The sequence below is a fragment of the Doryrhamphus excisus genome, chromosome 8, assembly GCF_030265055.1.
Source record: "Doryrhamphus excisus isolate RoL2022-K1 chromosome 8, RoL_Dexc_1.0, whole genome shotgun sequence".
In the NCBI taxonomy this organism is placed as follows: Eukaryota; Metazoa; Chordata; class Actinopteri; order Syngnathiformes; family Syngnathidae; genus Doryrhamphus; species Doryrhamphus excisus.
In genome coordinates, this window is record NC_080473.1 from 19,289,798 (window position 1) to 19,303,588 (window position 13,791).

At 39.0% G+C, this 13,791-nt stretch overlaps 1 protein-coding gene across 1 annotated transcript; it reads right to left on the minus strand.

The window, feature by feature from the left end:
• Positions 1-1,447: 1,447 nt before the first annotated feature.
• Positions 1,448-4,340, minus strand: p2ry12 (purinergic receptor P2Y12). The gene is made up of 3 exons (XM_058080044.1): positions 4,124-4,340; positions 3,797-4,050; positions 1,448-3,730 (listed from the first exon to the last, which is right to left on the minus strand). The coding sequence occupies exons 2-3, from the start codon at positions 4,046-4,048 to the stop codon at positions 2,942-2,944; spliced, it is 1,041 nt and encodes a 346-aa protein (XP_057936027.1). The 5' UTR covers positions 4,049-4,050; positions 4,124-4,340; the 3' UTR covers positions 1,448-2,941.
• Positions 4,341-13,791: the final 9,451 nt, after the last annotated feature.

The following is a 13,791-nucleotide window of genomic DNA, read 5'->3' on the forward strand; positions in this document are numbered from 1 at the left end:
TCAAACGGCAGCCGGCACCAAACATGGGGCATTGAAAGGTGGAAGACTTGACGGTCCTGATAGCTTCAAACGTTACTGGCATTACAAGGAGATCCCACCGGAAATGTTTCCCACACAGCACAGTGGAGAAGGCGCCATCATGATCCCTCAGTAGAACAATGGAGCTTCAGGTTGTGCAGGGGCGTCAAACGGCAGCCGGCACCAAACATGGGACATTGAAAGGTGGAAGACTTGACGGTTCTGATGGCTTCAAACGTTACTAGCATGACAAAGAGATCCCACATGAGATGTTTCCCACACGGCACAATGGAGGGTGCCATCATGATCCTTCAGTGGAACAATGGAGCTTCGGGTTGTGCAGGGGCGTCAAATGGCAGCCGGCACCAAACATGGGACATTGAAAGGTGGAAGACTTGACGGTCCTGATAGCTTCAAACATTACTAGCATGACAAAGAGATCCCACCTGAGATGTTTCCCACACGGCACAGTGAAGGGGGCGCCATCATGATCCTTCAGTGGAACAATGGAGCTTCAGGTTGTGCAGGGGCGTCAAACGGCAGCCGTCCCCTGCAGGGGGCATCTCTCATGACTGAAGGCCCTCATCTGTGTGGTAATGACTGGCTTTTTCATCTCAGACTCATGTCACAATTTTGATGACTTTAGACCTGACTTGATAATGTCATTAAAGACTTAGATACTTTCTGCTGGTGGGTGGCAGTGATTAGTGAGAATTTAATTCGCACCCACAAATTACGAGTTCATGTCACTTCACTGTGCATATGACTTGTAAGGACATGAACCTTTCAAGCCTTTGACTTCTGACTTGACTTTACCTGTCTTGTCTTAACTTGAGACTTGACTTGGATTTGTTCATCTTTAGATATGACTTGAAATTAAAGATCGAGACTTGACTTGACACTGACTTTCTCCCACCTGTGTGTATTACCAATGCCTGTTTTGAGTATGTTTAACACAATAAATAACAACCCAATAGCAAGTCAACATAAGAGCTTACATAATACTAAAGTCACACTTCCTCAAGTCACACTCTCACTTATTTCATATTTCAATAGTTGCGAAAGTTGAGGTTTTTCTTCAGGATAAATGAAAGAGCAAGCATTTTTTTTTCAGAGTGAATAAAATATAAATAAATAAATGTAAAAAAAAATCCTAATGAAAACTCTATACTGGAGCGCAATAAGCTTTTACAATTGTGTCATTAAATTTTTGCTGGCAGAGCAGAATAGTTACACCTCTGTTTTATGTCCTGGCTCACTCCCACCAAAGAATCCTACATCACTCTGACAAACTGATTTTTACAGCCATCACATACATACTTCAATACAATTCAAAGAAATGCAAATATATTCAGTATCTTTTACATGTGGACAATTAATAGTAATAATAATAATATTGACCAAGAAAACATCATGGTAATGTTTTTCCCTCAATACAGAGTGAGATTTAATCATGATAGCAGAACCAACCAGAGAATTACAAAGCTTCCAAAAGATTGAGAGTAGCTGTCCTACATGCTTTCAGCACTAGAGGGCAGTACTGTACACCGCATCAAGAATATGAATAGCAGACAGTTTACAGTAGAGTCGACTATTCAGCAAGTAAATGGGGTCAATCCATGTTATAGTCAAGGTCTACAAACCACATTTCATGTTATTTTAATTGATCCAAAAAGCAAATATGACAGTTTGGTTTTATTGATATGGAGTTTATACATGTCATATATGCTGGGTTGTGTTTACAGTTGATTGCAGAAACAATGCTCACTCAGACTCAGCAAGGAAATCAAAACATCACGCCACTTATGGGCGATGGAAACCGAAAAAATGCAATTAATGTGTTTAAATGTGGGCTTTTTTGTTATATACAGCATATATACACATGGACAATAAAGGAATCTTAGTACATTGATTCTCTGATCCTTGTTCCATTGGTAAGATGCAGGCTACATCTAATGGTATGTAGGGAACCAGATTAAAAAAAAGTATATTAAAGATAGAAATCATATTGAAATATGTATTAAATATTTGAAAAATACAAATGTATTAACTGAAATTTGCTGAATTGTTTTTATATACAGTAATCCCTCATTTATTGTGGTTACTTAGAAATTGAATAGTTTCACAGTTAAAGTATATAAAACCTCTTATTGCTACTATACTCAATTATTTTATTTAGATACTTATTTATTTTTATATATTTGTTTAAACGTTTCATATATTTAAATTATTTGAAAATTATAAACAAAATAATTCTAAAAAATAAAAAAGACATGTAATAATGCATGTCAAAAAGATACTTTAAAATATTAAATTTAATTAATTATTTATTTTATTTGTTTAAATGTTTCATTTATTTATATTATATTACTCAAAAATAACAACAGAATAACAATTTTAATGATGTATTTGTTGCATCAATTACATTTTTTTTTTTTACTGAATTTCCACAAAGTAGAATTTCTTTTTTATAAATTGAATATTTTGGTATAGAGTATAGAAAACCTGTTTACCACCAAGCACAGTACATACATGTTTTAAAAACATTATTAGAGCCCTTTAGACAAGAAATAACACCCCTATAGTCACCTTTATATTCAGATTATCCAATTTTGTAGACATATTTAGTCAAAATAAGACATTTTAGACGCACATAAATACATAAATGACACACATACCAGAAATGCGTTCCCCGAAGAAGTGATGAGTTCTGTGTTGAGTTTGGGCTTTTATAGACACCTAGTGGCCAGTATTGAATACTACATTTCATTCACAGTATCTTTGAATGCGTCTTCTGAATGCCTTATGTTTGATTTTTACTTCATTTAGCCATTTTCATGCTCAAAAAAACGAAATAAATTATTTACATACAACAGTATGTTGGGAAAACTGTGATAGTACGCCGCAAACCACATATTTGGAGCTAAACCGTGCTGCACGAGTCACTCTCCGACGTCCTCCCCAGCAGCCGGCTGCAAGTACCGGGGTTCAGCCGCAGGATCTTGAACAAGGTGGTCCTGAAGGACCTGCAGAGGAAGAAGTAGATGAGCGGGTCCAGGAGGGAGTTGAGCGAGGACAGGAAGAGCGTGCTCTCCTTCAGCTGGAAGAAGAAGAGCTTGAGTCGGCAGTGGAAGAGAAGGTCTCTGGTCTGGCTCATGGTGTACGGCACGCGGGCGAAGTGGAAAGGCACGAAACACACGAAGAACACGGCCAGGACCAGAAAAACGTTTGTGTTCATTTTCCTCTTGGCTTGATGGGTTTGATGCCCATCGGGGCGGTGAGACTTGGTGCGGGAGTAGGACTTGTAGAGTTCTTTGGTGATAAGAGTGTAACACAGGACTACTATCACCAGGTTGCCCCAGAAGATGACCTGACACACGTGATTGACCACCTCGTGCCAGTACAGCCCAGCCTGGTCCTTCAGGTCGCTGCACTTGAAGTACGGTGAAGGTGGCTTTTTGCTGGTTAGGACCACATTGGGAAGGCAGAGAGCCAGCAGGAAGATCCAGACCGCGGCGGAAAGGAGCTTCCGACGAGCCAGGCGCGCCGTGTTGGTGCCCTTGAAGGGATCGAGTGTCTTCCTGCAGCGGTCGATGCTGATAAGGCCGAAGAAGAGGATGCTTATGTACATGGTGAGGTAAAAGAGCACTGATGAGACCCGGCACACGAATATCCGCAAACCGGTGGAGGCCATGTTGGAGTCGGATAACACCTGAATGGAGCGAAACTAGCGTTATATAGAAACGTTATTTCTGCTGAGGTGGGCATGACCTCATACCTTGAACGGGAAGGTGAGGGTCATGATGACATCAGCGACCACCACGTTCTTCAGGTATATGACAAAGTGAGAGCGTGAGGGGATGCGTAAGAACACCCACACCGCCAGGCAGTTGAGCGACAGCCCCACCAGAAAGAGGACGGCGTAGAGGACGGGAAAAATCACCGTCTTCACAACATTGTCACGGGAACAAGAGGCATTGATGCTGCTGCCGTTGCCGTAGGAGACGAGAGGAGCTGTGTTGAGGTCCATATCTGTAAAATATAAGACAACACCCGATACAGCTCCTCTACTGTGCAGGTGTACCTAATGAAGTCATCAACTGACCTTTTGTCCACGGATGATTCTTCAGAGTGAAGTTGTTGCTGTTGTTTTGGTCCCTCGGTCCAGTTTGAACGCCCGCCGTCCAGTCTGACTCGAGACTTTCCCTTTGACTTCTGCTTTCTCTTTCCTGCCACGAGGAAAGGCTGCAGACTGCGTCCAAAGCTTCATCAATTCTGAGCTGGACGATGCTCTTTCACTCACTTCTCTTCAGCGTTGTGCATGAATGAGTACTGTAGCGTCATGTTTACTAATTGATCTCATAGCATGAAACAACGATATCATTTGTTGTTTGAAAATAGAAATAGACATGCATAGGCTAAAAAGCATGAATAAGGAAAAACACTTTATATTCAATTTTGTTCTACAATTCCACTTGGACAATACATCATTGGAAACAGTGAATAGTTGGAAGTGGTGATCGAGGTCATAGTTGTCTTTTAAATACAAAGTCAGACTAATTTTTCCACAACAACAAAAAACTTAGTAGTAGTAGTAGTAGTAGTAGTAGTAGTAGTAGTAGTAGTTTAAAATGGAAATGGTGAAATATGAACTTGAACTATTCATATTTATACTGTGTCAACTGAACCTGAATGACACTGTTTGTCTCCAATAGAAAAAGACATGATGCATCCTAAGAAAAGTAATGAGAGTGTTATCTAAGCAGCCCGGGGGCTGTTATTGTTTGTTATTGGGCCTTGGCACATTCTAGAAACACAACACAAATAGAAATATCTGCAGTAAATTCATAACATTCACTAATTCATTCATTTTCTACCGCTTATCCTTACTAGGGTCGCGGGGTGCTGGAGCCTATCCCAGCTGTCTTCGGGCGAGATGTGGGGTACACCCTGGACTGGTGACCAGCAAATTACAGGGCACATATAGACAAACAACCAAGGAAAAATAATGCATTTTTTAAATTAAATTTTAAGTATTGTGCCTGTTGATAAAAATTCAAACCTGCAATAAAAGCCTGTTGTTTTGGCCATCAAGTCTAGTCAAGTAACTGACAACTTGTGAGCAGTCTAGAACTCTACACTTCATCATCTGGATGCCTTATGTTTCTATTTTACGCCATTTAGCCATTTTTATGCTTGAAAGTGCTACTAATAATAGGTCCTATTCAACTACAAAAACAACATGATTTATTAATCAATATATTTTGGGGAAATCTCCTGACTGTGTGGCCAACATGCTAACCACTTGTCCACCGTGCGGCCCGTCAATAACGTTCATTCATTCATTTTCTACCGCTTATCCTCATGAGGGTCGCGGGGGTGCCTATCCCAGCTGTCTTCGGGCAAGAGGCGGGGTACACCCTGGACTGGTGACCAGCAAATCACAGCGCACATATAGACAAACAACCAAGGAAAAATAATGCAATTTTAGCAGCATAGAGTTGACATGACACTTTAAAGTCGCAATCTTATGAGAAAGAAACAAAACAACAAATACATTTTTAGAAAATAACATTGTGGGAAAAGTTCAGACATCATGTTTTTATTAAATTTTAAGTATTGTGCCTGTTGATAAAAATTCAAACCTGCAATAAAAGCCTGTTGTTTTGGCCATCAAGTCTAGTCACGTAACTGACAACTTGTGATCAGTCTAGAACTCTATACTTCATCATCTGGATGCCTTATGTTTCTATTTTACGCCATTTAGCCATTTTTATGCTTGAAAGTGCTACTAATAATAAGTCCTATTCAACTACAAAAACAACATGATTTAATTATCAATATTTTTTGGAAAAATCTCCTGACTGTGTGGTCAACATGCTAACCACTTGTCCCGTCAATAATATTATATTATAATATATTTTGTTCCCATCTTTCACCACGCAGCTGACCTCAAACATCTCCAAGTTTACCTACAGTATGTACACAAAAGAGCTTTTTCACTCAAATATTGTTCACAAAATTCATACGCCTCACAGTTGAGCCATGTCAACATGCTGACAAGACAGCATGATGATTGCACAGGTGTGCCTTAGGCTGGCCACAATAAAAGGCCACTCCCAAATGTGCAGTTTAACTGTGTTGGGAGGGAATCTGGTCACAGCGTATATATGTTGTATGTACTAGTACTATGAGTATTGTATGTTGTTCATGCATGACCAGGCATTGTGTACAATTTTTTCAACATGGGGCCGTGTATTACCATATAAACCACATTACCACAATAAAGTGGTTTAAAACATTATGTTTGAAGAGTGTACTGAAAACTCTTCCGAAGCCACATTCTTTGCTCATAGTTGGACTTTCTGTTCTGTGATTTGAGGAAGTGAAATCCAGCTCCTGCGTGTGTTGTGTTCCATTTTGTATCACATGACCTTAGCAGGCATCCAACCAGTGCTGAAAAAACTTCCTCTGTCTGGGGCCCAAGCTAAAAGGTCAGCATCATTCACTTCCATAATTTGCAGATTGCACGCATACGTACTGTAGGTGCTTGGATGCCAGCTTGCAGTGTTCATTTCTACTGTACCACCAGTAAGATACTGTATGTGGACATGTTGTTCATGCATGAGTCACAACTACATCAAGTATGAAATCTTGACAAAATTTGGATTAGAACAGGGCAAAAATGAAAAAGAAATTGCAGCAATTTTCCACGAATAAAGTCAAAATATTCAGAAAAAAAGCTGCAATTTAATGAAAAAAGTCTTAATTTTACAAGAATAACATTGTTACAATAGACAGAACCTATTTGGTTTTATGGACATAAATTTGGAGATAATTATTCGTTCGCCACAGAGTGGAGTGGAAGAATGGTTGTGTCATCTTGAGTATGGGCTCAGCACACATCCCTGTGGAACCTCTGTATTGATAGTGAGCAAGGGGGATGTGGTTGAGCCAGTCTTTACTTAATAACAATGTAAAGGTGACTATATGAGTGTTATGTCATGTCTAGGCGGCTCTATTAATGTTCCAAATATATTTAGAAAGTCCTAAATGGGTTTTCTATGCTCTAACTACATAAATATTACATTTATAAATAAGGAATCTAACTTTGCGGAAATTCACTTATCACAGTCGGGCCTGGAACCAATGAACTCATTCAATCACAGCCATTTTCCAAGGCATACGGAATATTGTGTATTGTGTGTATAAACATGGAACCTACCAAAAGAAAAATTAGACCTGTCTTTCATCAGAAAAATACATTTCTTTCCACCTTTTTGCATTCTTTAGTAATCAACAGTAGAACATAGATACGTTTAAGGAAAAAATTAAAATTAAAATTTTTTTTAAATTAATTTTCACATTTGGAACTGTGTGCACGTGTGTGTGCATGTGTTAAAATTTCCCGACAGGGTGGAACCCTGTGCACGCTACACTCCTCCACGCTCTCTCACGCCTCTCCTTCCTGTCACGTGTGATTTGTCCGTCAACATGATCCCTGCCTTTAGCTCTCAAATGCATTTCTGCCACCTTGTGGTCGTTTTAATAGCTTAAAAGTGCTCTGAAGGGAATTCCGTCAGTGGAGAGTTGCCTCTCGTGCAAAAAAAACAAAAAATACATCGGGTGTTCAGAATTATAAAAACATAATGTACTTGGTATTAGGGTTTGTTGATATTGTCAATCTCTCAGCCTCAACACAACAATGTGCCAACAAACACTCAAACCCACACACATGGCAATCCTCATCATCTCCTTCTCAGACAGACAGGAAGAGAGGAATGAGGTGAGGAACATAACACACCACTCGTCTGAATTTCCATTTAAAACCCCTTGAGGCCCCCAAATCAACCCCCCCTCCTCCCCTCACCTTCCTACACACATAATGCTTTTTCCTCATTGCACTACTTTCCTCAGCCTCCCACATCACCCTCTGACCTCTGAGTCATGACTGTCGCTTTTTCTCCAAACCACAAGTCTGTTGTTGCTCAGCAGAAACGCTGAAGGTAAACAAGCGTGGCAAACAGGAAGCTGACAAACTGCAAGGATGGGAGCCTTAATCTTCCCTCAGTGAGAGGTTATGGAAAAGGCGACGGCGAGGAACGCTGGTGTTTGAAGGCAAACAAATAGAAGTCACGGTGCTGCAACAGCCGCCCACTGACCAACTGTGATCTCGCACCCTGAAGAAAAAAGCAGCTGATCATCTAGTCACTGTCAACATAGACGGACATAATCTTGTACTGCACGGAGGGTGGTCCACATTTCTGACTTTATGCATGGATGTTTGTGTCTATGCACGCATTTCTAAAAGAAGCCTCCACGCAGTTGAAATGTGTGGGTCACACTTTTTATTTGAACAGTATAAGGTTTCTTTGAGCTACTGCTGCCGGTCTGCTACGGAGCGCTGGTGCCAGGGTCTGTGCTCCACATGGCCATCCCAAAGCTGCCCCCATGCTGGGAAGCCAAGATGGATTACAGACATAATACACTGTCCTCTCTGTCTCTGTCCACTCACTAATGTTTACAGCAGGGGTGTCCTAACTTTTTGGGGCACACAGTGAAAAATGTGATTATGATTATGTCTAAAAATGAAAAATGTGCAACATGTCAAGCCATATTTCTTTGTTATGACGGCAGATGGAAGCATAGTATCGTGTCCCCACACAATCACAGTATCACACTCCTATATAACTTTATTCTGGCCTGAACACACGAACAGCAGTACACTTTAAACACCATACTGAATCTACCCTGCTGGAAAACATATAGACCAGCATACCTTTTCATGCTGGTGTGCGGACCAGTATGGAAACACAACATGCAGCATGCTGGTAGCTGGTCTATGCTGGTAGCTGGTCTACACTGCTTTTTTTTCCAAAAGGGTAATCCAACTCACAAAACACATCTCTCGTCCTCCTCAGAACCACAGATGCATTCACAGACACTTAAAATTATCTTAATTATGCGCATATGAGTAGTCTAAATAAACAGAAGGAAAATAAGTGGAAATTCTTACCTACATGTACACCTATCATAATTAATTCAGTGGAAAATTGTGATTAATTTGATAACAATTTTAAATCATTTGACCACTCTAGGTAGAATATTGCTTTTTATTTTTATTTATTTATTTTATTTTATTGTATTACTGAATATTTTGACTTTATTTGGGTACGATTTTCTATTTGTTTAATTTTAAAAAACATTGTTCTCATCATTTTCTTCTTATGATTATGACTTTATTCCCATAATATTATGATAAAAATATAAATTTACTTTTTCCGCAAAATAATTACAGTTTATTAGTTTTTTTCTCCTCATATTACTAGTATAAGAAAAATGTTTTGTTTCTCTAATATTTCAACTTTATGCTACTAAAACGATGTTACTTTATTCTTCCATTTTTTCCATTTTTGCTGTTGTTTTTGTTTAGTATCCTTGTTAAATTCTATTTTTCGAATGCATCACGGGCCACCAATGGCCCCCTGGCCACACTTTGGACATGCCTGGGATAGATTTTATTTTTAGTTAGAGCTTGCAAAGCATCACTTAGGGATGATGACCAGAATAGAATAGTGTCTATACCGCATATGTTATGCCCTATTGAGGGCGCCGCACCATTCTCATGAGCCCCTTGTGTCCGGTTTGATCCAGGTTCTAGAGTTGTCTGCTTTACAAGAACACTTAAATATACTGTGGTGGATCCATTTGGCTCACTGGGCTTCCTGTCTAGCAGGAATGATGTCGCTGCTTCCATGCTGGCCTCCTGGCAACTGTTTGACTGGGTCTGGATTGTTGCAAAGAAAACACTGGACAGCAATGTATTAACGTTATGGTGTATTTGTCAAAGCAGGGTTGCAACCTGCTAGAAATCTTCCCAATTTTCCAGTGGATTATTGTTCAACACTCATTACCTGACTTTTTTCCTGATGGAAATTCCAGTCATGCAGAACAACACTTCCTGGACAAACCGGCTACCCCCACGAATAAGTAAGACCACATGAGAACATAACTTGTCTCACCACGCACTTCATTCGCATTTCAATATTTTCATACAACAGTCGTCCCTTACCACGCTTTTTCTAAAAGATATTCATTCATTCATTCAGTCATGTTGTTTTGTGGCTTATTATGGCCCGTTATTAGTCAAAACATTTCACTTATCTTTTCATTCAACTCATTCAGAACCAGCCATTTTTTTACGATTTTGACTGATCTTTGAAGGTACAGACAATATCGTGTTCTGGAACATACCAAATGAAAAATTAGACAGAAAAAAAGTTTCTTACTTTTTCCATTCTTTAGTAATCAGAAGTAAAACATAGGTAAGTTTCAGGGAAATATCAGTTCCCAACTAGAAAAGCAGACAGACGACTTTTAAGATACATTTTCAAGCACAAGTTGCACTCTCACAGAAATATTTGTTGCTCTTGTGACAGTAAACAACTCATGCAAGGGTGGTTTTAACCTTTATCAAAATAACTATTTATTTACAAATATAACACAATGAACTATTTATGATTTTCACACTTGGAACCGAAACATGTGTGCACGTGTGTGCATATGGATGTGTTAAAATTTCCCTACAATGCATAACCTTCTGCACGCAACACTCCTCCACCGTCTCTCACTTCATACTCCTTGCATGTGTGATTTTTCCATCTATGATTCCTGCCTAGCTCTTATCAAATACACTTTTTATGGCTTAAAATGGAAAGTGAAATGCTCTCACAACAGGCACAATAATCCCCTAATAATAACAATCCCTAATAATAACACAGGCTGGAACTCACACCAAGCTAAAATTCAACACCGGTCAATAGGCTCCTTTAGGGCATTGGTTCTCAAATTGTGAGTCAGGACCTAAAAGTGGGTTGCGAATCAATTCTGAATGGGTTGTAGACAGTGAAAATTTAAAATTTAAAATTTAAAATTTAAAATTTAAAATTTAAAATTTAAAATTTAAAATTTAAAATTTAAAATTTAAAATTTAAAATTTAAAATTTAAAATTTAAAATTTAAAATTTAAAATTTTCATTCACAATCATTCATCAAATTCATTGATTCATTCACATTCATTGCACAATTATATGTGAAATATGTGATTTAGTGGTCTTATTTATTGCAATGTTGCAAAAATATTGCAAAATATTTCATTTTAATTAATGCATTATTTGTATGCATGTATTTATGTTTTTCCTTGTTTTCTTGACAAAATGCCTCCATAAATTCCTCTAAAATGCACTTTGAACATGCAATTATGTTTAACAAAATGACGTTGTTAATAAAAAAAAAGACATGTGCATGGTTTAACTTAAAGCACAAATAAATTAATCAATAAAAAATATTTTAAAATTACATAAATAAAAGCGTATAAAAGCAAATGACCAGTGAAATACATGGGTGGAATGGGAGCACATTTATAGCAGCACACACAAGCACTAGTCTTATTTTCTCTTATGTCTAAAAATATTGGGTATCATGAGTGTAAATGCGACTGTAGGGGTGCTAGGTCATGTGTAGAGGGCTCTAATAACGTTTAAAAAAGTGTACTAGAAGGTCCTAAACATGTTTTCTATGCTTCAACTACAAGGATATTCCATTTCTATACAATTATTGTATAAATAGCCTGCAACACAAGTACCACGGTGGTGGCAACGTCATGGTCTGGGGCTGCATGAATGCTGCCAGTATTGGGAAGCTGTGGCCCATTGCCAACCTGTACTGTGCTGTGCTAGACAATCACAGTGAAATAGCATGACTGGCATGTAACTATTCTTTAATTGGCCGATTGAGTTATGTTTGAGTCCTATGAACTCTGTCCGGGAAAATGAATTTGAGGAGAATCAAAATGAGAAAACCACCAATAAGAGAGAGTAGTATACATATATTTGGTGGTATAATATGGAAGCTGGTACTTATGTGCCTGCTGTCCCACCACATATCGCCAACAGAATGTCAAGGCCACTGCTCGTACGTTATACTGTATGTGTGCTTTGACCGTGCGTTCTTCCCTCACAGGATGAGGAGAAGTGTCTTACGGAGGGGGGGAGGAAGACAACGGCTCCCTTTGAGAGGTTGGCCAAGTGGAGATACCTCACATATTTAACACAGCGTCTCTGTGTGCTCAGCAGACACACAAGAGCGCATGGACGGGCCAGAAGCGAGAAGACATGTCAGTGTCAGATGCTAGCTCTGACGATGGAAGAATACAGAGCCGTGCGTACCAACTTTACACCCCAGTATAGGTGCACATGAACAATCTGATAAGATCTTGAAGAGCTGCAACACCCTAGTCTACAAATATGATGATACATCTTATCAAAGGATGCTGTTTGAGTAAATGAAACTGAAGATGCACCTCGCTAAGTCAACGCTATTAACAGTGTGATGTCATTGAGGTATGTGAGCCTGCTAAGTGCTGCGAAGAGAGATACGATGCAGCATGTGGGCGAGCGATAATGTCACGTAAGTATCTTAGACTGGATGGACAAATGGATGGCTCATAGCAGTAGTGTCCAACATGCGGCCCCTGGGCCTGCTGTTTTTGTATTGGCCCACTGCAAAAAATACGTAACTTAAAAAGCATTCAAAAATAGAATATAACAAAAAAACAAAAAAAGGAAAAATTTGCAGTAATATTAAGAGAAAAAGTTGTAAAAGTTGTAAACATTAAAAAGCCATAGCATATCAGTATGTGGAATCAAACTATGGAATGGATTGAATAATGGATTGAGTCAGCGAATTCAAGAAACAATACAAGCAGTTGATGTTTGTTAAATACAAGGATGAAGAGTCTTGAACCAGTCATGATGTGCTATACATATCACTATATTGATACTTACTATGGTAACCATTATGTCATTTTTTGGTCATATCACCTTTGGTACGTGACAAAAATTCAATAAAAAAACCCCAAAAACTTAAACTATATTAGGAAAGCAGGAAGTGAACAAATGTAACAGTTACTGATTGTAAAAGTACCAGATGGAGGGGTAGGATTTAATAAGCTTTGCTTCTTCCTACTCCTTTTGGACATGTGGAACTGTGAACTGATTATGGGATGCACTCAATTGTAATCTGATGCATGTTCAAATGAAATAAAACCATTACCATTACCATAATTTTACAATACATACAAAGTTGCATTCTTATGTATGTATTGTACTGTATTGTAGTTTTGCCTGTGCAGGCTAGGTCCATATCTTAACCTATGCCATAACCAAGCAATGCTTTGATGAACGTTGGTGTGAATGTAGCGTTCAACATAGGTAAGGTTACAGCAATGGACTCCATCATCTGGTTCACCTGGTTAACGAGCACATCTGCGTCCAATCAGAACAGAGAACCCCCCCCCCCCCCAAGTACTTCCACTATCCTCAGGCCAAACAAACTACGATATATGGGTCAGTTAAAAATCTATATAGCATTCCTTAAGATAAGCAGGATAAGCAGCACCACGACAAGCACAATAAATCGCTGACAGCGTCCATGAAAGCTGAGCATAAGAGAGAATATGAAATTTTAGCGTAGAAGAAGACTACGGAATCCTCATAAAAATTGGCCAGAGTCGATGTTTGTGACGGCCACAGCATGACACATCTTCCCCGAAGACGATGTGCAAAGATCATTCCATCTTACTTGTGGCTAAATGGCTGACATGAGGATTGTACCACTCTGGTGCGAAATTCCATCATCACCACAGGTACTAACAAATAGGAACATTTACTATATTCTATGTTTGTCAGGGCTTTGGGGATGCTACATTGCGTG